At 42.9% G+C, this 24,132-nt stretch overlaps 1 protein-coding gene across 3 annotated transcripts; it reads right to left on the bottom strand.

The window, feature by feature from the left end:
• Positions 1-1,138: 1,138 nt before the first annotated feature.
• On the bottom strand, positions 1,139-23,229 carry TBC1D9B (TBC1 domain family member 9B). 3 transcript variants are annotated; one of them, XM_039559547.1, is made up of 22 exons: positions 23,050-23,229; positions 20,671-20,781; positions 17,725-17,843; positions 16,492-16,720; positions 15,566-15,824; positions 14,705-14,912; positions 14,360-14,572; positions 14,059-14,220; positions 13,328-13,478; positions 12,762-12,976; positions 11,899-12,016; positions 10,893-11,178; positions 10,105-10,234; positions 8,833-8,931; positions 8,062-8,130; positions 7,041-7,281; positions 6,687-6,752; positions 6,462-6,533; positions 5,995-6,045; positions 4,872-4,919; positions 4,341-4,447; positions 1,139-3,572 (listed from the first exon to the last, which is right to left on the bottom strand). In XM_039559547.1, the coding sequence occupies exons 1-22, from the start codon at positions 23,165-23,167 to the stop codon at positions 2,880-2,882; spliced, it is 3,765 nt and encodes a 1,254-aa protein (XP_039415481.1). In that variant the 5' UTR covers positions 23,168-23,229; the 3' UTR covers positions 1,139-2,879. The 3 variants fall into 3 exon arrangements, with proteins under 3 accessions (XP_039415481.1, XP_039415482.1, XP_039415483.1); XM_039559548.1 differs by having other exon boundaries at positions 5,995-6,027; XM_039559549.1 differs by lacking the exon at positions 5,995-6,045.
• Between the last annotated feature and the right edge of the window lie 903 nt (positions 23,230-24,132).

The raw sequence follows: 24,132 nt of genomic DNA, 5'->3' as shown, positions 1-24,132 counted from the left end.
CGGCACCGGCACCGGGACGGGCTCTCCGCTCTCACCACCCAAACACATCAAGCCACCCGCCGGAGCCCCCTTCCCGAGGGCAGACCCCGCACAGCTTTGCTGGGCCGGCTGGCGGTGCGTTAACTTCGTGTCTGCACCTGCATCGGCACCGGTCAGGTTTGCACCTAGCTGGAGATGTGCTGGTCTGTGTTATATTAAAAGTAAGTATACAGAGAAATAAGGAAAGGGGGAGAGGGGGGAGAAGAGGAGGAAAAAGAATAGGGGGAAAAGAAGGAAAAAGAAGGGGGGGAAATGGGGAAAAGAAAGACGGGGGAAAAAAGGGAATACAAAGAAAGGAAAAAATAGAGAAAAGGAAAAAAGAAAAAGGAGAAAAGAGAAAAAAGAACAATATGAAGAAAATAAATTAAGAAGAAAGAAGAAAAAATGAAAGAAAAAAGGAAGGAAAGAAAAGAGTACAGTCACACCAAATCCACTTGTTGGGAAATATACCAAGTTTAAAATTTTTTACATAACTTTTATCAGGGGTTTTGTTCGCCTTTTCCCCAGGGGAAAGGAATTTTCTTTTCAAAGGACTGTTTCATCACTCAAGGCGTGATGAGCTTAACATCTCAACAGACTGGGAGTAGCACAGAAGATACACAGAAGATAATGACCATTAACGACCATCAGCTCCCAACATCGCCCCTGGCACGGTCAGCAAGACCTGGTCCGGAAAAGACTGATAAGAGAACCAAGGAATGAGGACATTATCATCGGAGGCAAAGAAATCCATAACCAATAAAAAACCAAATACTAAGAACTGTGTAACTTGGGACCAATGAACACTGAACCAATGAATTTCTATGGGTTTTGACTGTATTCAGTGTCTGAAAAATCTAGTAAAGAGCCATGTGTCATGGAATGATTTTCTCTGCACACCCGGGCTATGCGTGGCTGAAATGATTTCTGTTGCACATCCTGGCCAGAACAACATCCTGGCCAGAATAAAGTAATGCCTTGATTCTCTAACACTAAAAATGTTATTGGAGAGTTTTTGGTTTTCCCACAGTTTTGGTAACACACTTTTTCTGATAACCGGGTAAAGAACCAGCAATATTCCATGAGCTCAGAGAGAAATAAAAGACAGCCAAATAACCTATAGGATTCTGATTCATTTATTGTATACATGACGAGTAAGACAGACAGTGTAAAATCACATGTATTATTTGTACTTTAAAAAATTACAATAAATTACTGAATAATTAGTAAAAGCAGTTTTACTAATGGCTGCTCTCCAGTGATACAGGACAGAGGAGGCAGAGAAATAAGAAATATGTACCAGCTGTGAATACAGACCGAAAATGTCACGAGGATGAATTAACACTGAGTAGCACACCAAGTAGTGTTAAATGGGAACATCCACATGTGTCCTTCCTACCTTTAGATCCCAAGTGCCAGCCAAAAGCTGGATCAAACCTTGCCTTCAGTGCGGGCTCTGTTCTGGCCAAGCAGCAGCATCTCTCGCCCTGCCCCTGCAAGGCCACTGCCTCTGTGCTGAGACAAGTTTGTCTGTAGTAACAGCATTACTTCTCCTTCCTTGGAGAACACACCCTGCTACCAGAAGGGCAACTCATAGTTTCCTCTGGTTTTAATTGATTTAGAAGAGCACACACTCAGTCTCCCAGTTATTTTGTCTCTAACTGGAATGAGCTCTGGTATTGAGGTTTCCCATAAGGGGCTGCTGGCAGAGCCACGCTGCTCTAAATTCTTCCCCTTTAGGTACAAATGCCCTTGGATGTGCAAGTAGTTTCTAAGAGCATGTCCATTGCTAGACTCTCAAGAAAGGAGACTGAGCAGCAGCGGGTGACACAATGCTCCTGCACAACTTCCAGCCCCAAGCATTTGTGAGGGCTGACTGACCAGAGTATTCTTACAGGTCCTCCTAAAAACTGGACCCATCACTAGCTAGGGAAAACAGGGAATCAGCAATAAATAGTAAACATACTGACAGGGAAAGTCCAGCAGACCAGTGAGCCACTGCCCTGGAATGCTGAGGCTGATTCACTGACTTCTATTTTAGGAACTTACTCCCTCATTATAACCATCATGAGCCCATTGATTGACTCAGTATCACTTCTGCACTGAAGCCAAGGAGCTTGTGGCTTCCCAGACAAACTAAAACCAATGGCTTTCAAAGAAATAGAAGAGCAAATGCTAGAAAACCAGGTTTGCCTGAAAACTCCTGAATTCTGAAGGAGAAAGTAAGTGATCGGACACTATGAATATGCCAAATCATATGTGAAAGAAATCTGCAGGTCTGAGCAATATCTGTGTTTAGATCTTAGGGTGCTGGGAGCAGTGGGGCATGTTTGCTTTATAGCTGCTGAGTCACAGAACATCTTACAAGAACTTACAAGATTATTTATAGGTCAGAGTCCTACAGCACTTGACTACACTGCAATAGCTCTCGGACTGGCAGCCAGAGGTGAGCATGGTTTCAAGCCAGGCTGCATCTGCTGTGCAAGTTACCCAGGAACCTACAGCAAACAAGGGCAGGCAAGGAGCAGTTACTGTCTGAAATAAAACTTCATTGAAATAAAAGATAGCAAAAGGCAGACATGCATAATTTATGGTGGTAATTCTATATGTCAGGGGCTATTAGGTTCTAATGGCTCTCAAGAATGTAAAACTAATTCTCTCAGCCAGAGTAGCCAAAGAAACACCTACACAAAACAGTCACTGTCAGAAGCCCCATATCAATTGGATTCTATTGTAATTGTGTAGTTACTGGTCTGGGAATAAACAAAAAAAACCCCAAACAGAAAATACCAAACCATCTTGCCATCTGCCACACTATCTTCCTGTTTTGTCTCCCAAAGACAACTCCTGCATTCTTGATTTCACCCTGACACAGAGGAAAGTTCATAGTCACTGGATGAACTGAACTGCCTCTCTACCTTCTTCTGATCCTTGATCTTTTGGAGAATGTTGACTTTTTTCTCAAAGTAGTTTACAAGGGCTGTTTCTGTCAGCATGGAGGCCAAGATCTGCTCGAAGGAGATGGACCAGTCAGTGTCAATGGTGCTGCCATACCTGGCAGCCGCACTGCTGCCTTCACAGCCAACCAGCACCGTGTCATCTGCGATGTCTTCGCACTGCAGGGAGCCTGTGCTGACCATGGAGTAGGAAGACATGGACATATCATCTTTTGTTTCATCATCTGATAGCAGCTGTAAAGGAGAGCCTTGTCCTTCCCCTGACCCATCTCCTAGAGTGTGGTTTTCCTGCTGTATTTTTTCAGGCAGAGCATCAACGCTGGCTTTGTCCTCATGGTCAGCTTGGGGTTGCTGCTCTACTGCTGAATTCTGACTCTGTTCAGATGTTGGTGACTCCTCTTCACTCACAGGATCTTGGATATTGTTTGCTTTGCAGTCCTCAGACTTCCTCGCGGGCCTGTTGGAGAATTTCTTCCCAACTTCCCCAATCCGCAGAAGGAGACTGGCCACGGTGGCAATGGCATGGTACAGCTCCTGCTCCACAGGGTCCTCGCTGAACATGTTGTAAAGGGTCTTGCATAACTCTATGAACTGTTCCTTTAAAAGACAAAAACCAAATAATCATGTATCAGGCTGAAAAAGTTGTCAGTGGCAGATGAGGCAACAGGGACCATCTCAAATGACTCATTGCTTATTTGCCTCCCCACTAAGTTCAGAACAGTCTGACACAGGCAAACTCTCCCCTCTCTGTTGCAGCTAAATTGAGACACAGCTGGCAATTTAATGTGGTGGGTTTTCTGCTGACAGATGAACAGAGTAGTCACATATTCACTAATGCTAAGAAAACCTGAAGTTCTACGTCTATTCTGCTACTCTTCTGTGGCCAGCTTCTAAGCATTTCTGAACTGGTTTAAGTAGCACCCACCAAGGAAATTAGAGACTGCAAAGATCACGGCAGTCATCTGACTCTCTCTTCTGTAACCACATTCTTCACTTTCCACCAAGCAGCTGTAACTCGAAGCAACACAAAACCAAAAAAGCTGAACAAGTTTCTGTGACTGGTGGCATATTTGAAACATCCTGCTCTGGAGGGAAAACACAGAGTGCAGTTCTTATAGGAAAAACTGGTGTGTGAGGCAGAGTGAATCCACTACATTTGACTGGTTGATAAAAAGCAATTTGTCCATATCCACTGCACAGCTCAACAGAAATGTGTGGAATTAGAGGTTCTAAAGCTCACCAGACCAGAACAGCAGGGAAAACTATGGGCAAGTACTGAACATGCTGGCACAATGGCTGCACATACTGCAGAATTCCACTAAGCTGCCAGTGATCCAACTGGAAACCTTCATATTCCTTTCTTACCTGGCTCATTTTGGGGAGATCTTTAATTGTTTCTTTCTTGGATTCTTTTTCCTTGGCCCACATTCTTAGGTAGTATCTGTAGTCCTGTGGACTGGTACCCTTCTCCTCTGCAAGGCAAGAACAAGCCACTAGTCAGGTGGTTTATGGTTTCAGACTTTCAAAGCAAAAATCAGGCTTGAAGAAGGGGTTATTGACAGCCCATGAAAGCATCTACCAGGAAGACTGCATTGTTTACTGCTGGTTTATCTGATCCAGCTCAGTAGAGCAAAAAATTAAACAGTGCTGCAGCAGCTTGACTTCTCACAAGTGAGCTGACAACTTACCCAACATGATTTACAAATGCTGTGATCTTGGTATGTAAAAGAGTCGGAGCAGTAAGGCATAGGGATACTTATTTCTCAGCTCACCTCCTGCTTTACCTCTGTCCACAAGGGACACTTTGCAAGGTCTCTTTGATCAGCATAAGACAACGAACAAGTCATAATACGAGAGAGATGAGATTAGAATGTGGTCTATTGATGATGAAATTACCTTTTTCTGGACCATTCTCATTTCTCCTTCCTTTATCTTCTTGGGTTTCTAAAAATTATGGAATTATAAAACAATTAATAGCTGATTTTCAGCAATAAAACACACAAAGAACTTAAGACAACTCAATATACAAATTAAAATTATACAAGAGTACATTTAATAGAAGTTACATCTCACACTCCCATATCATGGTTAGAGGAGTGAACAGAACAGGATGGAAGCAAGAGGCTGATGGGATGAGATGGATAAAGAGCCACACTCAAAAAGCGGGTTGAAGAGCTGAGGTAGAGGGCAGAGGTCTTAAAAGAAAGCGTGAAAACACAGATATGAAAGATAGCAAAGCAATGTGATGGCTTAAAGACAAGATGTTCAGTCATCCAAAGCAAGATAATGAATGGAAAAAACCCAAACCACTACTGAGCACATATGTGACTAATGCCTACACTCCCAATCATTCACTGCCTGAACTGACATTTTGGGAGCAATTTGCAGTCCAACTTCACGAACTTCACTTCTGGTTCCCTATATTGTCATTAGAGCAAACAGGAAGTCTTGGTTCAACTCAGACTGTTAAATCAGCCACCTACACCAAACTGCACAACTACCTCTTGTAGTACTCAGATTTTTTGGAGCATCATTGTATTCTGGTAAATATTGAGCATGATTGACATACTTTGATCTCCTATCTGACAATCCCCAATGTTGTATTTTAAGAAATGCAGTAAACTGGTCTACCAACAGTTCGGCAATTCAATGGCATGCATCCTTATTCCTTTAAAATGGAAGACTGTGGAGTAGGCACAGGAATCACCTATCCAGGCCAGCAAGCCTAGTACCCCCCCCCCCACCCCGTTCTGAGCTTCTTTCTGACCACCAGTTTCTAGGATGAGATGAATTCCACTGAAAGAAGCCAGACAAAACCTATTTTGACCAAGGCTGAAACTCAACAGGCAGAATATACTGAAAGATATTTCATTACTTATAGCACTTTATTAATAGTGACAGTGTCATGAGAGAGGAGCAGCAGCAATAATTTCAGAGTATTTACATCAGCACACTGGGCTGGCAGGTGGTGTCAGCACCATAGCCATGCTCAATGCATGCACATAATCCATGGACTGACCTTGAGACTCACAGTGCAGGCAGATATCCAGCTCTGAGACAAAAGGAGATACTTGAGCAGCAGAAAAAGGGGTTGAGGGGACAATATCCCAGATAAAACAGAAGAAAAGGTCAGACATAGACAGACACAGAGAAGAAAACAAAAACAAGAAGAGAGACAATGAGACTTGCATGAAAAACCTAAATCATGGTGGGAGACAGGGGCTGGTGAAAGCACACTGCTCCTCCTCAGCAGTCTGTGCCCATGCTTCAGAGCATGCTGTATCCTGCATGGAATTGGCACTGAGGAGTTTTAGCTCCAAACTTCTTCCCCATCATGCAACAAAGACAGTGAACTCAAACACACTGGCAATCCTAACACACTGCCAGCACGGGACCATGCCTTGCACAAAATCACTGTTCAGAGCACATGGATCTATGCTGCAACTCCTGCCTAACTGAGAGGTAAAGGCAGCAGTGTTGCATTACCTTCTGTTGTCACATCCTCTGTGAAATAACTTGTGGCCTCCAAAGCAGACTCTGTCTCCTCTGGATTCAGAGCTGTATTCACACAGAAGCAAATGTTAAGATCTCTAACCTAATTCAACAGCAGTACAACCCACTTCATTAGCAAAACTCATGAGGCACCCCATGTCAATTGATGTCAGAGCAGCCCGTGTTCAATAGCAGCAGTACACAGAAGCAGTCACTCACCAGGAGGCAGGTGCAGTTTGTAGAGTACTTTGAGTTTTTCAGTGAGGTCACCATGGTACATCCCACCTGGAAAGAAAAGAAAAAAGTTAAGAAAAATAGCACTTTAATGATAAAGAATCAGCCTCTGCTTACAGGTTCAAACCAGAATGAATTCCCATACAATGACTGCTCGAAGTCCTGTGCAGAATCAATAATGAAATCCACACCAAAAAGGCATATTTTGTCCAGCTTGAGGCTTCCTGTCATCCTCCCCTCACGACAGTGAACACACCATTATCTCCTTTTAGTTCTCTTCTTGGAAAAGGACAGACACATTTTTTGCAGCACTCCATTTTCTCCAAAAACACCACTTACTCATTCCTGTCACAAACTCCTTGAAGTTGATGAGAGAATCCCTGTTCTCATCCAGGAGGCGGAAGAGCCGCCCTGCCAGCACAGGGGTATGTGCCCCACAGGCCCAGGGGGTGAGGCTGATGAACAGCTCCTTGAACTGCTCCATGTCTATGCGATACTGCTCCAGGTAGGGCAGGCTCTGGTCCCGGCGGGCAGCAGCCGCACGGTTATTCCCCCAGTAACAGCTCATCAGGTACTTGGCCTTTGGACAGAAAGGATTAACAGAGCAGATTATGCTGCACCACAGGAGTGGAGACTGTTACAGCTCAAGAATAGCACTGAGGGAGCAAAGAAGAGACATTTCAGGGAACACGTTATCTGCCTTGTTATTCCCAGTGTTACTTCACTACAAAATAATACGAAATGAAGGAAGAGACAGAGATTCCAGGAAAAACACAAAGAATAATTTAAAGTGAAAAATTCAAAATATGATTTCAGGTTTTAACAAAATGACATTCAGGCTTTATTGCAAAGGGAGCATGCCGGTTTTAGATCTAAGCCTCTCTTTCTGAGTCTACAGCAGAGCACAACTGAGTTTGGTAAATGACTTTGGTAAATGCACTTGGGTAATACCATTCTTTTAAAAATACATATGCTGAAAAATAGAGGCAAAGCCCTTAAGTAATCTTGTCACAATTACAGATGAGGTCAATGGAAAACTTGAGAATAAAAATTGAGGTACAGTCAATCCTAGTTCCCCATTCTCAGTGCTACATGACATTCCTTTTCATTGGTTCCACAGTTTCTTTCTGAGTATTGTTCAACTACTGTGGATATGGCTTGGCCACCTTTGGGGGAAAAAATTAAAAATAATTAATCAGATAGTAACAGGGCCAGTCCTACTGGCACCATGTGTAACAGAATGCCACATCAGTTTCTGATGGTCACATTAAGAATTAAAGCAAAGTCATTGCCTCCCTTTCAACATACTTTGCTATTTGTGTCACAACATTCTTCCTCACTCTCAAGAAAGGCTTCTTACCTTGAACACTACATACAGCTCTTCTAGTTCTTCCATAGAGAAACCAATGTCACCAGACACAGCTCGGACCTGTAGTTACAGACAAAACAGAGTGAACAATTTACTTCAAAAAGAAAAGTTAAATACAACTCAGTGAAAAATCTGTGTAACATAGAAGAGAAGAAAACAAGTGCAAGGAGATATGACACAGAATGGGAAGGAAAACATCACCATTCTAATACCCCTGGAAACCAATCAGGAAGGCAGTTTGCAGTCAAGCAGAAACTGCTGACGTTTTCAGTAGTTTACTGTGCTTATTTCCTGTTTGTGCAGACCTGACTGAGCAGACTGTGTTGCCCCTTCTCCTGTTTTTATCTTCAAAGGTTTGACTTGGGTGCATTAAAGAACAACACTGAAATAAACACTCTGATGAGATTCTCCACCTAGGACATGGGAGATAACAGCAATAAATATGGACACATCCCTTTGGCCATGAACCTTTCAGTAAAATTCCCTAATGAACTCTCTAAATGGCAGTAAAATAATTATCTGCTAGCAAGCTTTTCTCAAAGATTCCAGGCAAGCAGTAAAACAGACAGCACTAGGCAGGGGAGACTATGTCAAGGCCTACAGGTGTTTTTTCCTCTCTCTCCATGCCAAACATCTCATTCAATCATTCTTTCAGTCACTTAAAACTTGGTCTGCTACAGCACGAAGTTTCTTGATGCTCACAGCAAAGCACTTTCCATAAATCTGCCATTTGGTAGCTCATTCATTCTGGGAGTCACATACCACACTCTTCTTGGCTGTATCCTCCAGAGACTGGATCACTTTCAGCCTTTGTTTGAAACGCATTTGTTCAATGTCATCTGCCTTCAGATTGCTAAATTTCTACAAGAAAGGAAGCAGATCAGGTCAACATCATCTCCTGAAGAGAGAACAACCAATCTTCAATTACGCATTCTTTAACAAGTGTAGTATCCCCTCAGAGATGACCTAATACCACCACTAGAAGCCTTTTACCAGCAGCAAGATGAGAAAAAACTTGAGCTCCATTCCCTATTCACTCCTGTCCCGCAAGAGAAATAATTCAGAGCTCATGAGAAATCTGACATCAGAGGTCTCTAGAGAAAAACTGAAAATGGATCTGTCAGGACTGACAGAAATACAGGTCCTGTACTGTGGCAGAGATAAGAGAACAGACAGGTTGTCATTCCTTCCAGCCCTGTCTTTTTTTCCTCTAGGACGCCCATGAGATTCAGCCAGAAAAACCATAGTCAATAAGCTTTTCTATGGACTAGGTCACACAAGTAATATGAATTTGGTGACACTCTTTTATAAAAAGAAACCAAGAACAAACAGAGATGGCAGATTTGAAGAAGCAAACAAAACACCCAGGGAAATGACAGCTGCCTGAGTGTGAACAGCCAGAAGGGGATGGGGTGAAAAACAGGAGATAAAGAGGGAAATGATTCCACACTTAGCAGAGAATAGCAGAGAAGAACTGCCAAACACCAGTTCTTTCACCTGTGTTCTCTCCATCAGTCAAAAGCAAATTTCTTATGAGTTTGTGCTCAGTGTGAATAATGAGGAACACCTCTATCAGTGCAGAGGTATTTTAACAGCACTGGCACCTTTCTGGGGTCACCTTCCTATTACTATAATGTGGATCACAGAACAGGATTCCCATTCATGGGAACTGGGATGCTTCCATGTTTCTGCAGAGAGCTTCACAATTTTTACCCTGAATTTCCCCCCTTAACTCCCTAGCACTAACAATCCTCAAATAGAAATAACAATGGAGACTTTTTTGACAAAGCAGGAAGAAATCTCTAGTCTGTAACTTTTTCCTTATTTGCAGTCTTCATTTTAGTCCCTCTGGTGTTAGGCAGACTCTTCGTAATCTGCAATAGCCAACAGTGTCAGGTTCTACTCATACCAAGCAGGTGGAACAATGGCTTCAGCCTGCACTCCTTAAGCACCTCAAGCTATGAACATCGCTCAGAATTTGGCTGCGCAAAGTATAAAATGGGATGTTAGGCAAAAACCAAGCCAGAACTTTACCTCATATGAAGTTTTGATGAGTTCAAAGATGTCAATTTCAAGTGGGGGGTCATCTCCACTGGTCAGCAGTGCGTGCAAGTGGGGAATAGGGGGAGAGACACTCTGTCTGTTAACTACGTTGTCCAAATATCTGTGGACAAAAACGAGAACAGATGCAAGATTCCAGGATTAGTGTCCAGGAAAAGAAGTAATATCCCATATGCATTACTCCCAACTTCTTTGTATCATTAATCTAAACAAGAAGAAGAGTTTAGTTTTTCCCATCTAATCTGCAATGCTACCCTCAATGTAACCTGGAGTAAAATTGATTTTTATCCTATTTTGGGGGTATTTACTCTTTTTAAAAAGTGGGCTTCTAGTCATATGCTGAAGATCTTACTACACATAAAAGAGATTCCCATTTCAAACAAGCAAATCTTACATTTACTAGACTTGGGAGATATCTGCTTGATAATGTTTTATGTTTCTAGAAGGTGATTCCTGCCAGAATCTATTCTAACTAGTAAAGCAGAATTATTACGTAAATTTCAAATAAACAACCTTTAAGAGTTCAAATTCAAACTGAGATGCAGGAATGCATTATGCTGCAAAACAGCCTCAGAAGTATGGGATTCCTGCATAGCTGAGCCAACAATTAATTTCAGCTGTTGCAGAAAGCAATAGCAAGCCTCTCTGGAGCTCAAGTTTCATCTTAGAGTGTTAACTGTGACCTGCTATTAGGTAGAAAGAGATGATGACTAAAAGGCCACTGTAACTATTCTGTTATAAATAAGAACAGTGAATGGTACCTGCCCAAAATAGTCATGGCTTCACCTTCATCACAGCACTGTAATAACTTCTCCATGTTGGCATCAAGTATGGCCAATGACACCTGCAGGATAAACTTGATTCCCTCATAGAAAAAACAGTCAACAATGACCACGGCACTCTCAAAGGGCATCACACTGAGGAAGAGAGTGAGAAACCAGGAAAGGGATATGGTGGAGATCACTCCCAGGTCCTGCATCTTTTCTGACAGCTGTGGAAGATACTCTCGTGTTAGTTCTTCAAAGATGCCTTGGTCCACTAATGCACCTGAAACAGACAAACGAAACAATGGTAGAACTCAAAATGGTGGTGTCATGGTACCAAGCTAAGCAATTATTAAACAAAACAGTGTGAGATCACTGAATTTCATACAAGCCTCTGAACATCGTAACTAAAATTAAGACATTAATTTTTTTCCCTGTTCTCAATAAAACCAATGAGACTATTCCTACATTGCAGAGCATACACACACAGAGCCTCTCAACACAGAACCTCTCATTAATTTGTGCATTTGCCCTGAATGAAGGGGCGGAGGATTACTGATACTATGGTATTTACACCAAACTATACTCAATTATACAAACCAACTTTAAAAGCCCATGAAGTGGTGCTTTCACTAACCTTTCCTGAGAGGCTGTTCCAAAGATTTAACACATCATTCAGATGCCTCCAGATGGGGAAAACTAAAACGCAGTAATTTTCTGCTAGATATGCCTCCTTACTGCCAGCGATCCCTCCTGATACCAATTTTTAGTGACTTCATCTTCCCTGTTACTACAAGGTAGTACCTACTACCTTGAAGGCCGATAGTGTCTCTTCCTATGTCTCCATCACACCCCTGCCACCTTAAAAGGAACAGAGTTGTGCTTCATTATCTTCAAAACGCATCACATTTAATTCATTCTGAACAACAAAATGCTCCTGGGAGATGCTGGTGCAACCGTAGCTGAAAATCCAGGCTGCAGCAGGAATCTGACAAGGACTCACCCACTACTCTTGTGTTGTAGTAATCTGGCAACATCCGCTCGCACAAAGCCACCAGGAGCCAGAAAGCCTCTTCCTCATTGCAGTACAGCAGCAGCACCGAGGTGACAATGTTCATGGCCTAGGAGCCAGCACAGCAAACAAACAGGTGCAGGGGAAAAACAAGGAGGACTTCATGAAAGCTCTGCTACTACAGACCAGCTAAACTTAAAAGCATGAATACAGCAAACTGTCACTAAGAGTCATATCTATTTCCAGCTTCTACTGGTATCTGAGTCAATAGATGACCTTAAGCCAATTTTTCTTCCTGTTTTCAGTTCCTCTGTTCATGAGGCAGCAAATAATTTGATGATCTTGTGTCACACACTTTCAGTAAACAACATGAACAAGAATAATTTTCAAAGTCTTCACAAAAATCTTTGTAAGAATTTGGTCATAACAGAACAACATTACAAGAACCTGTAACACCATAGCAATACACAAAATGAACCTGAATTTCCATCAAGTTGTTTCACAAATCAGCAAATGGCTTCATTTTCAATATACTGTCCGTGTGCAACATCACTTATTTGATTTAATTGCTCCTTTTAATGAAACCAGATGTTCTTGCTGAACTACGTAAAAGCTCTGGCAGGAAAACTATTAAAGACACTGACATTACATCTAACAGCAATGTGAAAAGTCTATTTAAATACTGTGTTCAAAGGATATTTAAGAGATGATGCAGCATAACTTCTTTCCTACTTTCTCACCACTACATAGACAGCATGAAGAAAAAACTTGAAACTGAACAAAAAACTGCAGAAAAAGTCCAAGTCAATCATGGCCACTGTGTAGGAGTAACAAGCCTAAGACTTCTTTCCTACCTGACAGTACCCAATTGTTGGATTTCTGAATGCATAAGCTGTTAAGACTCTCCGGAGGGCAGCAATTCCCAACTCATTTTGGAAGGCAGGATGTTCTGGCATAGAGCGGTGCAGATCTCTCTCAATTTCCTCTGTAGCGAGATTGTACCTTCCCATTGACTTTTCTACAAGATCTGTATAGTAACCAGGATGAGTCACCATCTCATTCCAAGCCCCTGAAATGACAAACAAACATTGCTTTACCTCTGGTGCTTGGAAATACAGATTCCCAGTTTCAGAGATGAGGGAGACAAGAAGCACTGCATGAACTCATGAACTACAAATAGATGTGAAAATATAGCAACAAATGCATTGTTAAATGTTAGAGTCTAGGTCCCAACACTGAAACAGAGACAAAAGAAGACAAACAGCTAGTAGGATAATAAAGAAAGCCACCACAAAGTACTATTCAGATGGAATCAACTTGTCATAAATTTTTTCTGAAATGAGCTACGATTCTTTCCTTTTCCTTTGAGATGTGAAGAAAGCTTATTCCTGCTGCCAAAATATGCAGCACAACATCCTACCTGAGAAAAGGAGCCACAGCTCTCCACGGAGATTCTCTGGGATTCCTTTCTGTACCAGCTCCCTCGTCTTGGCAGTGCGGTACATACACATCCCTCGCCCATATTCAAAGAAATGAATGTTCCAAGACTCTTCCTTCATCTTCTCCTTTGCCTTCAAAGGAACAAATATGGCTATTTTAGGGGAATATTTCATTTTTATGTTTGTAGGACAGGTGATTTCTGGATATACTCAGGCCTGCACTTCACAAGAAAAAATATTGTGACATTTAAAGCCTCTCTTCTTTCTGCTAAAGCAAAGAGTGTATATACTAATCTATCCTGTTCTGAATCAGTTATGACCTTGCTTAAAGTCAAGTTTTTAAAACTACACCTTGCAAATCTCCACATAAATGCAAGCAGAATCATGGATCATGATGAGTAACTAACAAGCAGAGATACCAGTTCCCTGCTTTCTTGCTCTGAAGAAAACTTGTTCTTCAAAGTCATGAACTCACATCCCAGAACACTGGTAACACTCATTTCTCAGCCTCTGGTCAAGTATCTCAGGTATGTCAGTACAAACAGAGTAAGCCGACAGTCAAGTTAACTCTATGCAGCACTAGCACTGTGACACACACAGCAGTGATACTGAGCAGGGATAAAATACATTTCCATTCTAGAGCAGGCCAGGAAATCAGCAACCTACTGCAAACTATTTAAAGTAAATTGTTTTACATAAAAATATTATTTACCCCTTTGGGTCCAGAGAGTTCCTCAGCATCCCTCCTGAAGAGTTTGAGCAGTCCCTGAGAGGCTGTTGGCACTTGCCCAGCACAGAAGCTGACAGGTCGATGGCTGAGAGCAGACGTGGGGCTGACGGCCAGGGGGCTGCTGGAAGGCAGCTCTGGAACCTCCTGGACAAGAGAAGAGAAAATGTCTGAACTCAGGCTCCCTCCTCTGCTCATGGCCTAACAGAGACAGCACTGGCTGGTGACGTAAGGAGCACTGCTCTGAAAAGCTGATAAAAGTTCCTCCCAGCTATTTCCTTAGTACCTCGCTGCTGGGATCAGCCACATTCCACTTCCATTCCCTGTCGATGCTGCAGGGTTTCTTAGATGGTGTTCTCTGCAGGAAGTCAGAGATCCTCTGTACCAAGAAATCCCGGTCTTTCAGATTGGCGAAGAAGAAGGTCATTTTACTCTTAGTGCTGATGGACAGAGGGCTGGGCAAGACACTGGAACTATCTGCTTTCTCAACTATTGTCACCTAGAACACAAAGGCAAGGGCCATTCAGATCTAGCATGTTCTCCATTATCCATAAAGCACAGCACAAAAGACAGAAGGACACAAAAGAGAAGAGAGGCCTGTAGTCTTAACATATAGCTAAGAAATCCCCACCTCCCTGAGAGGAATGATGAGATGACAGGCCTCCTCTGCCCTGCTGGCAAAACAGATGTAATTGTTGGAAACAAACATCTGGCCAGGAATATGCATCTTGTTGAATGGTGTCCACAAGGTACAATCTGTATGTCCATCCAGGCACTCATCCTTGGGCAACCGGAAAGTGGCACGGTAGCACTCATTTTTGGCTCGAGCATCCAGGTCTCTGGGGAAAAGTAAAGGGTAGTACCCTGAAGCTTTCTTACTCATTGGAAAAACCCACTCAAGCACTAATGTCAAATGTTCATTCCAATCACAACCTTCAGACTGTGCTGTGTATTCTTAGTATTCCTTTCTCTAACTGAGATGCCACCCCTCCTCTGACTCCACTTTCAGCCTTCAGACATGCCTCCCTGACAAGGTATGTCCTGCAATACAAGATAAAATATGCAAGTGCATCTGCAAAACTGAAATGTTACATCAGATCCTGAAACTGCAGAGAACAGTCCCCAGTGGGAGGATTTATTACAATACAAATCTGTTTCTTTTTATAAATCTTTAACTTCAGACAAAGGGGCTGGTGTAATTTTCTTCCTTCACCTTTTTTTTTACATATGAACTTGAGCGGTTTCTAAAAAGTCCTTCTGACAGTGCCTAGCCACGCATGAGAAACACACAAGGGTGTGTGTGAGAATTCAGCTCCAATTTGGGATGGGGAAAAAGAGAGAACAAGCAGAGGGCTAATGACTGAAATAAGTGATGCAGCCCCTAGAGTGAGAACACCCCAGCAGCACCTGGGAGCTACAAAATAACGCAGATTTATTTTTACAATCCCCTGTTATCTATCTTCTTTTCTCACTGCTGAGAACATATACATACCTTTTTAATGCAGAGATGTTCTTAAGAGGCCTCCTGGGCTTGGGGAGAGACTTGTCCTGTAGGAAGCTCTCGTTATCCAGTAGCTGCCGCATCGCAATGTTGGCCAACTGCTCCATCAGCTTGAAAGTCTCATTGATGTTGAGAAACATGGAAAAGTAGAGTTCACTGTCCCTTGTGCTTACTTTAATGCACTCAGGGAACAGCAGTGTAGCATTTTTTTCTAGCTGGGTTACATCCACCCACTGGATCACCAGTGTTACTGAGAAAAAGAATTAAAAAAATACTATTATTACAATTGAGGCAAAACAACAACCAAACAGAAATTAAGGTCAAGCAGCCTGTGAGCCCTCAGTGGAGCAGGATTTCCCCCCCCCATTATACATGGACAGTTCTTTTCTTCACAATTTTACTGGGTTCTCCAAAAATACTTGGAAATAACCTTTGGGATTAACTAGACTAGAAATAGTCCTTTTGGAACTGCTTTATCTCCCATCCAGTAAGTGCTTTCAACTACAGTTACTGAAGTTTTCATTCTTTCTTTCCAGCAAATTAGCTTTGGACTCAGGAGTTCAAGCTTTGTAAATACTAGGTCCTGACAGGTGTTCCAGATAAAACTCATCAAGGTAAAAATACTGCTTGGTTCTCTAATCCAGTCAGTCTAAAATTTGTAAAAAGTAATCCAGTTTGAGTAAAACAGATGTACGACTTGAGAAATGTTTTAAAAAATGACTTGGGCATTCAGTCTAAACAGCACTGAAATTGCCTGTGAGAGCAAGAACTGATTTATGTGCTGAGCCAGGCAGAGCTCAAGGATTCCTAAAAGGAAAAAAAACAGTCAGCTTAAAAATGAGTTCACACAAAAGATCAACTGCATCAAAAAGATCATGGGAAATGACAGAAACACAACTTGCAGGCTCATAACTCACCCTCTTTGCCCAGCAGGAAAGAGTAGAAACAGAGGTGGTTGACGGTGAGGTACAGCCAGCCCTGCCTGGGGACACGTCCCTTCCAATAGCTGCAGGAATAGTAATTGACCAACTTCTCCACCTCAGGCATCCCAAACTGCTTCCGCATCTTTAGTTCAGCCTCTTTGAATTTACCTGGATCCTCTTCACTTTGGGGCTGCTCATTCTTGTTCTCCTCAGCAATAATGCCCTGAAAGGACAAGGGAGGAGAGAGGAGAAATGGAAGTGAATGTGTCTGCCAACAGAAATAATGTACAAAGCAAAGGGTCACAGCAGTAATCCAGAAGGCACAAAGGAACAGGACACAGCACTTATCAGTCCTCCTGTCATGTCAGAAACGGCAAAGACATGCAGAAAGGGCAGTCAGATACTGTGGGAGTCTGGGATCCACTCCTGAACACATGCCACAAGCACTCATGTTTAATGTTTGACTGAGTTCCTCATGGCTGGCTTGGAACACTTGGAACACCCTGCAGGAGAACTGAAGTCTCTTTTCACTTGCACACATGCTTCTTCAACAGGAAGAAGATCATCTGCTAGGAAGGGCAAAACTCTGCAATCTGTCAGATCTTGACTGGCCAGAAGGAAAAACAAATGACCACAATCTCTCTCATGCACAGACACACAGAAGATAGAAAGAATCTGACAGGAGAGCTGAAACAGATGCAACTTCTGCAGTTCAATAAAGAACTGTAGTTATAAGTTTCTGCTTTGGAGGATTTGTGGGCTGGGAATCTGAAGTGTGTTAACTGCACAACCAGCAGACACCAGAGTCCAAAGTCAGTGGAAGTTGGGGTGCAGTTCCTTTACAACCTGGGTGCCTTTCAGACTACTGGCAGGGCAAATACATTGCTTGCAAACTAGAATTCTCTCTCCTCCATCTGTTGCTAGATGAACTCTTGTTAAACATTCTCCCTGCATCAAAGGCATAATTGGCATGGATTTTAAAGAGGTATTATATTTTGATTAGTAGGAACATCCTAAGCAGGCCGTTCCTTGAGATCTACTGCTCGTAACCCTTTCCTTTCAAATATATTTGTTCAGTGTTCTGACTGTGATCTGATGTTGACAATGCTGTATGCATTCCATGACATTTCATACCTATGTACGACTGAAAAGGGTAAAAAATTCTTATAACCATCTCCCCATCCTTTCTCAGGACCTGGAAGTTCTTCAGGGAAACATGTCACTTACATGTATCTTGCCCTTGACAAAGGTGGTGATGTCTTCTTCATTGTCAAAGATGGACAGAGTCTGCAGTAAGTTATTCTCCAGCCATTCCCAATGCTTTGTGATCTCTTTACGAGATGATCCTAGTTGAAGGGGAGAAAGATGATGGCAAGAGCAAAGAAAAAAAAATTAGAACAATGCCTTTTTTCCTCCAAGTTCACAGGAAACTAATCATTACTGAACAGTGATTAGGATTAATCACACACACCAACTGTGTACATGTCAAGGATATTTTAGGTATACCAGCATTATGTTTCTAATAAAATGTCCCCACCGTCACCAAGGATAATCAGCACACAACCAACAGATCAGCCTGTTTGCCAATGCACACCAAACACAGCCTTTTTCCCAGACAAAAAGTATTCCTATGTTTCCGTCAAGAATCATTCTTTTGATTTCTGGCATTCTAAAACAAAGATAATGAATGACCAGAAGAACCTTAAAATTTCAGAACAACTGGACTTTTTACACCTACAAAGAGGTTCCATTTCCCAGGAGCAATGGTCAGCAGGGAGCCTACAACAAAATATTTATGTCAAAAAGTTCTCTGCTTTCTTAAGTAAAAAATTCTCAGCAAACTTTCTATCCAATGGTTAGTTGTCTTTAACCACACACCTACAACAGTTCACAAAGGATAAGCTCCATTCTGTAACCAATTTAAATAACTTTTCTTTAGAAAGTTGCCTTAATTTCCATTAATTATTTCAAGTATTTCTTTTTTTCCTCTCTGTTGATACCTATCACAATACTGTAGACAGAAAAAAAAAAAGCAGAAGAGATAAAAAAAATTCAGTTTTTTTAACACAATAAGAAACATTGTTAAAAGCAGATGAAAAGAAATATTTTTAAATGCAAGTCATAGACATTTTTGTTTCTCTTTGCCATATTTCAGTAAATTTACCTTCTAGTTTCATACTTATGCAGTGGGATACATAAAAATAAAAATATCATGCCTGTCACTACTCAGTTTCTCTATGAGTACATTTTACCACTGTGTGGTTAATGACTGAAAAGAAGAAAAACAAATGACACAAACAGTTGCCTGGGAGGCAGCTTCAGTCATGAAATCATCTTCACATATTTGTAGCTGGACACCAAACCATAAAAACCCAATGCTAGCTAATCTGAGAATAAAACTAGAAGCAAATAAGCTGTCCTGTCTGAAAGAACTGCAGGGATACGAATTTGGGTTTGTGTGTACAGCCCAATGTGCACGACAACAAAAGTTTTTTCTGTTGCCTCTGCATATAAATTTACTTGACATCTACCACAGCATCTGACAATGTTTCTAAAGCATAAATGATTTTGAGTAATACAAAATAGTTTATTTTAAGGGCACAAAATTACCAATTATAGGATGCTGCGATTGTGAAAAAACCCCACAGGTTCAGCAACAACAGCAGTGGAATAAAGTCTGTGTCCTGTTTTGTTTCATGAGCTGCCAACTCTTACCAAGTGACAGCAGACAAATTGCTAAAATAAGCCTGGCCTCAATAACTGACATCTTTGTAAGAACAACATTAGAATGACATACATGAAGGAGTAAAAGTTTACAATTCCTACAAGGAGGGTTATAAAAACAAAGTGCTGAAGAGCTGAAGCTGCATGTGTGGCCAGATTGCTGCCCACTAGTATTTACACACAGTGAATTGTAAATAAAATATTTCCATTTTTCAACTAGAGAGCAGTATACATTTTATAACTTTAAAGGAATACCAGTACTCTTACTTTGACAGCAGAATGAGAACCAGATATGAATAAAAAATACTTTGGATGAAGACAACATATTTACTCCAGTAGAATAATTTATCAAACTCCATTTGGGTGTTACCCAGCCTCACTTTTACATGCTGCATTGCTTAGAAGTAACTGAGATACAGTGGCTATCAACTAAAACACTCCTGAAATTGAACAAAATAACTTACTGAGTGTCAAGATACCATAAAATTACAGATCTGCACTAAATATTCTCCTTTTTTCTGTGCAGCTCCTGACCTGCCATTTTGTTTACTGTCTTTCTTAATTCTCTGCCTCCACCCTCCTCAAAAGGGAACCTGAGTTTCTGTGAAACACAGCAACAGCTAAAGCTCTCCTCTGCAGAATTTAAGTAGCTCTGCAAGGGAGAATATTGTGTTGGTTGCCTGGGGAGAAGGTGGGAACAGGAAAAACAAGACATCAGCTTAGCAAATTATTCCTTCATGATCAGATTTTATGTCTCCACCACAAAGTGAGAAGTGAAGATTCTTATTATAAACGAAGTTGGTCTAACAAATATGTCTGGAGATATTTCCTCTTTAGCAAGTATTAGGACCTAAAGCTTTAATCAAAGTTCACCAACAGGCATCAGATGGTTGCATTATGATATTCTAAAACAGCAGTTACATTTCTCAAGTAAAAGAGGCCAAGGATCCTTGATGTTAAAAAAAATACTATTCTAATACATTTTACAGATCTATATACACATCTATTCCAGGCCAGAAATAACAGAAAAAACATTAACTGGACCAAGACAGTAAAGAGGTTCCCCAAAGAACCTCTGGTACCTTGAACAATGTTACATGTTCCCACCTTGTGCCATGCTCCTGGTAAGTAGGAGCACAACATTCATCATCCCACCAAAACCAGCACATTTATTCCCTGCACAATCTCACTACAACCTTGCAAACACAAGGTACATCTTGGAAGAAAGAAAATTCCTAACATCTGCAGAAACAGAACCTTTTGCAGAGCTTCAAGTTCCTCAATTACAGTTTAAACAACACTGACTTTTGTCATTTCTGGAATCTTCCACTACATCATCAGAAGCTCTCGCAAGTTTCCTGAGCAGTCACAGGATACTCCTATGTGGGATAACTGGTCATCTGAACCATGAGAACAACTCAAATCTAGTCCCCAACAAGAGTCACATACCACAGGCTACTGCCCAGTACACTTGAGAGTCCTGAGTCTGGTGCAGAATCCGGTATGGGGCAACTCTGGCACTGGAATCCAACACCACGTCTAGTGTTCCCACAAGGAGACCTAGGAAGCACAGAGAGAGAAATTACAGCAATGTAATACCAAAATAAAGAACTGGGTTAAGCAAAAGCACGGGATCATCACTGCAGATGCTGATATTCAGAGTCTGTGAACAGCTGTGATGGAAGTGCTGTGGCACTCGATTGAGAACATGAAGATACTGCAGGTAAATTACCTAAAAACCAACTGCAGCCTGTCCTACTGGCAATGGACAAAGTTTAGATGGCAATTAAGTGCTTATGAAGCCTCCTTATAATCCTCAGCCTTCCTAGGAGAGTTTTCTGATGGAAGTGAAACTTATTTTCCTCTGCGGGGTTTCTGTTGCTAATAGTGATTTTTAAGCCTACCAAGCTAAAAGACACAAGAGTTTTCGATACTGTATCTTTCAGCATCACCAATGCCAACAGCAGATAACTTGTCCAAATGGAATCAAGTAGATCTAGAAAAACTGGTGCTCACAGGTTTCAGGGTTGTTTCCAGAAGTACTTTGATTAAACAAAGATGTCAGCAACTCAAAATTTGGCAATACAGAAGCAAAAAAAAATTGTATATATGTTAAAGAAGAAAGGAGACACTTCCCAGAGTAAATGCTGATGGACCAGACTTTGCAAAGCAAATCCATTTACTTCAATTAAGTATTTATTTCAATTAGATAAAACAAATATCTAAGATGATACTTTGCTGTGTTATTCTAGACAATGCACTATGAGCATCTTTAATGCAAATTAATTTTGCAACACACTCAAGGTTAAAAGTTCTCTAGTATTAGAACTTGGAGAGGGAGCACGGTTGCTCCTTGGGCTCTGTCTTTGTGGGGGGTCTGGTCTCAACTCCCAGCTCTCATGGTTCGGGTAAGCCTGTGCCAACCGTAGTCATCCCTATCTGATTCTTTATCAAGAAACATGCCACTTCCGCTGCCTTATCTCTCTTGGCTATCTATGTAGCAATTAGCAAATTAAGAATATACCACTGAGTGTCCTTCCACTGAAACATTATCCACAGCAAGCCCATGTGACAAACCTAAACCAAATAACTATGTATCCAGCACAGCAGGATCTATTTGGGCTCTGGGTTTCTTGTGTAGTTTTAGGCAGGATAAGGATTAAAAGTTAATTTTGAATCCTTCCTATGACAATACTGAACGCGTCAAATATTGAAACACAGACCGGTAATGAGATGTTTAAAGAACTTGAGCCTGACAGCAACTTAAACACTCTTCCAGCTCAGCTGAACATCCCACTCTAACTCTGAGATGTCACTGTGCACCTGAACAGTTCCTTAAGGACACGTGGGTTTTAACCTCCAGGAGCTCTGAAGAAGACTCTCACTGAGCCACACTAGCACAAAAAATAAACAGAGCTCAAAGCTTCAACCCATTGGGAACACATCAGTTTAAATGTTCCGAGAATAGCACCAGGCATCATTTCTTCTTGGAAAAAAATGGAAAATTGTAGAATACAAGTACAGGCCTATATGCAAAACTGCACAAGTTATGTGATATCAAACAGAGCAGTTCAAAATAATTTTGAGCACTGTGAAAAGATGAATTATGTTGAGGATGTTTATCAGATGCGCCATTTCTGTAATTTGTCTAACAGGGCTAATACATGACACTGGCTGGGTGTAATTCACAGAAGTAAAATGCATATTTTTGTAATTCACATAATTGAAAGCATTCTGCACATAAATGGGGTCTTTAAAAGTGAGGGGATTTGTTGTTGTTGTTAACACTGTGCTTTGGTGACAGTCATGTTATTTTAGCAGTTTGTGTCACAAACACGGTTGTCCCCCACACACAGGGGTATCCACTGGGCTGGACCCACACAGCTTCACCCCCGGCCCATGCACAGCACAACTTCCATACTGCTACTAAATATAAACCACGTCTTATTGTCATCCTCTACATCTTGAAGAAGCACATACACACACAAAATATGCAAATAAACCACCTTAATAATTCAAGGCAACGCGAGCAGGGCTGAGAAGCCATTTTTGACAGGGGAAGAAGACGGTCCCAGGCACCCCGTCAGTTATGCGAGCCCCCCGGCAGCAGCTCCCCGGGCCTGACCGCTGACAGCCCCGGCTCAGCCCCGGCCGGGGGCGGACACAGGCCCCGGGCGGACACAGCGGCCGAGGGGCTCCGGGGTCACACACAGCGAGGAGACGGGCGGAACGCGCCTCTCTCCCCCCGCCGGGCCCTCCCAGCCCCCGCCCCGCGCTCACGGACCCCGGGCCGGGCCGGAGCCTCCCCGCGGCCCCGCCGCGCCTCACCCGTGAGGCCGCCCCCTTTGCCGTGTCCCCGCCGGCGCTGGAGCAGGAAGAAGGGGTTGGCGCGCTCGGTGACCCACAGCGCGCCGGCCAGCAGCACCTCCTCGGGGCCCAGCCACATCGCGGCGGGGCTGCGGAGCGGCGCGGAGCAGAGCGGCCCGCGGGGCTGGGCTGGGCCGGCCCGGCCGGGGCGGGAGCGGCGCGGGGGGAGCGGCCGGGCCGGGTCACGGGGCCCTCACCGCGCCCGCCGCCACGGCGCCCTCTGGCGGCCCGGCCCCCTCACTGCCTCCGCAGCGCCGAGGTCGCGGGTTCGAGCCCCCGTGCCCGGACGGCGCCCGGTGCCACCTCCCTGTACTGTCCTCGGTGGGCAGTCGGGGGTCACCTCCGCGCTCTGCAAAGCTCCTCTCCCTTTGGGTGGCACATTGTGGCTGCATTGAAAAGACCTGAATTGAACGGCCTGAAGTTGTGTCGGGGAGGGGCGAGGGGGGTGTTAAGTTGGATATTAGAAAAATACCCACCCCAGAGGGTGGTCGGGCACTGGAACAGCAGGGACATGTCCAGCTCTCCTGCCCAGGCTGGCGATGCTTCAATGTCCCCTCTGGGAAGATGGGAATTAATGTGCTCTTTTTGCTCCGAAGAACATGCACTTCCAGCATCTCAGCCTCGTGAGCCCAGCATGGGGGTCCTGGCATCCCCCTCCTGGCAGCTGGTTGATTTTGGTCCTCACTTTGCAGCTCCGGAGCCCTCTCAAAGCTTGTGGCCCAGTCCGAGGATGACCTTTGCAGCACACAGGACAGCGGGAGGTGCAGTTCCCTCTCCTCCCTTGGCTGCAGAGCAGCCTCCCAATAATTTAGTGAAATGCTATTCTTGTTTCGATAACCATTAGAGAGCCTCCAGGCAAACTCTGAAAGTGTTACACCAGCAGAAAACACTGACATCTCCCATCTCTGTGCTTATTGCCCAGCTCCCAGGAAGGCGGGAATGCAGTGGTTTTTTTAGGCCAGAAATCCTTTAACCCTGGATGATCTATCTTCTTTGTTAGTGCAGTGCCCTAATCCCAGCCAGAGCCTTTGTACACTACTGTAA

This window comes from Corvus cornix, chromosome 13 (assembly GCF_000738735.6).
Source record: "Corvus cornix cornix isolate S_Up_H32 chromosome 13, ASM73873v5, whole genome shotgun sequence".
Lineage (NCBI taxonomy): Eukaryota > Metazoa > Chordata > Aves > Passeriformes > Corvidae > Corvus > Corvus cornix.
The sequence above is the reverse complement of the archived record's forward strand: the minus strand, read 5'-3'. Positions and strand labels throughout refer to the sequence as shown.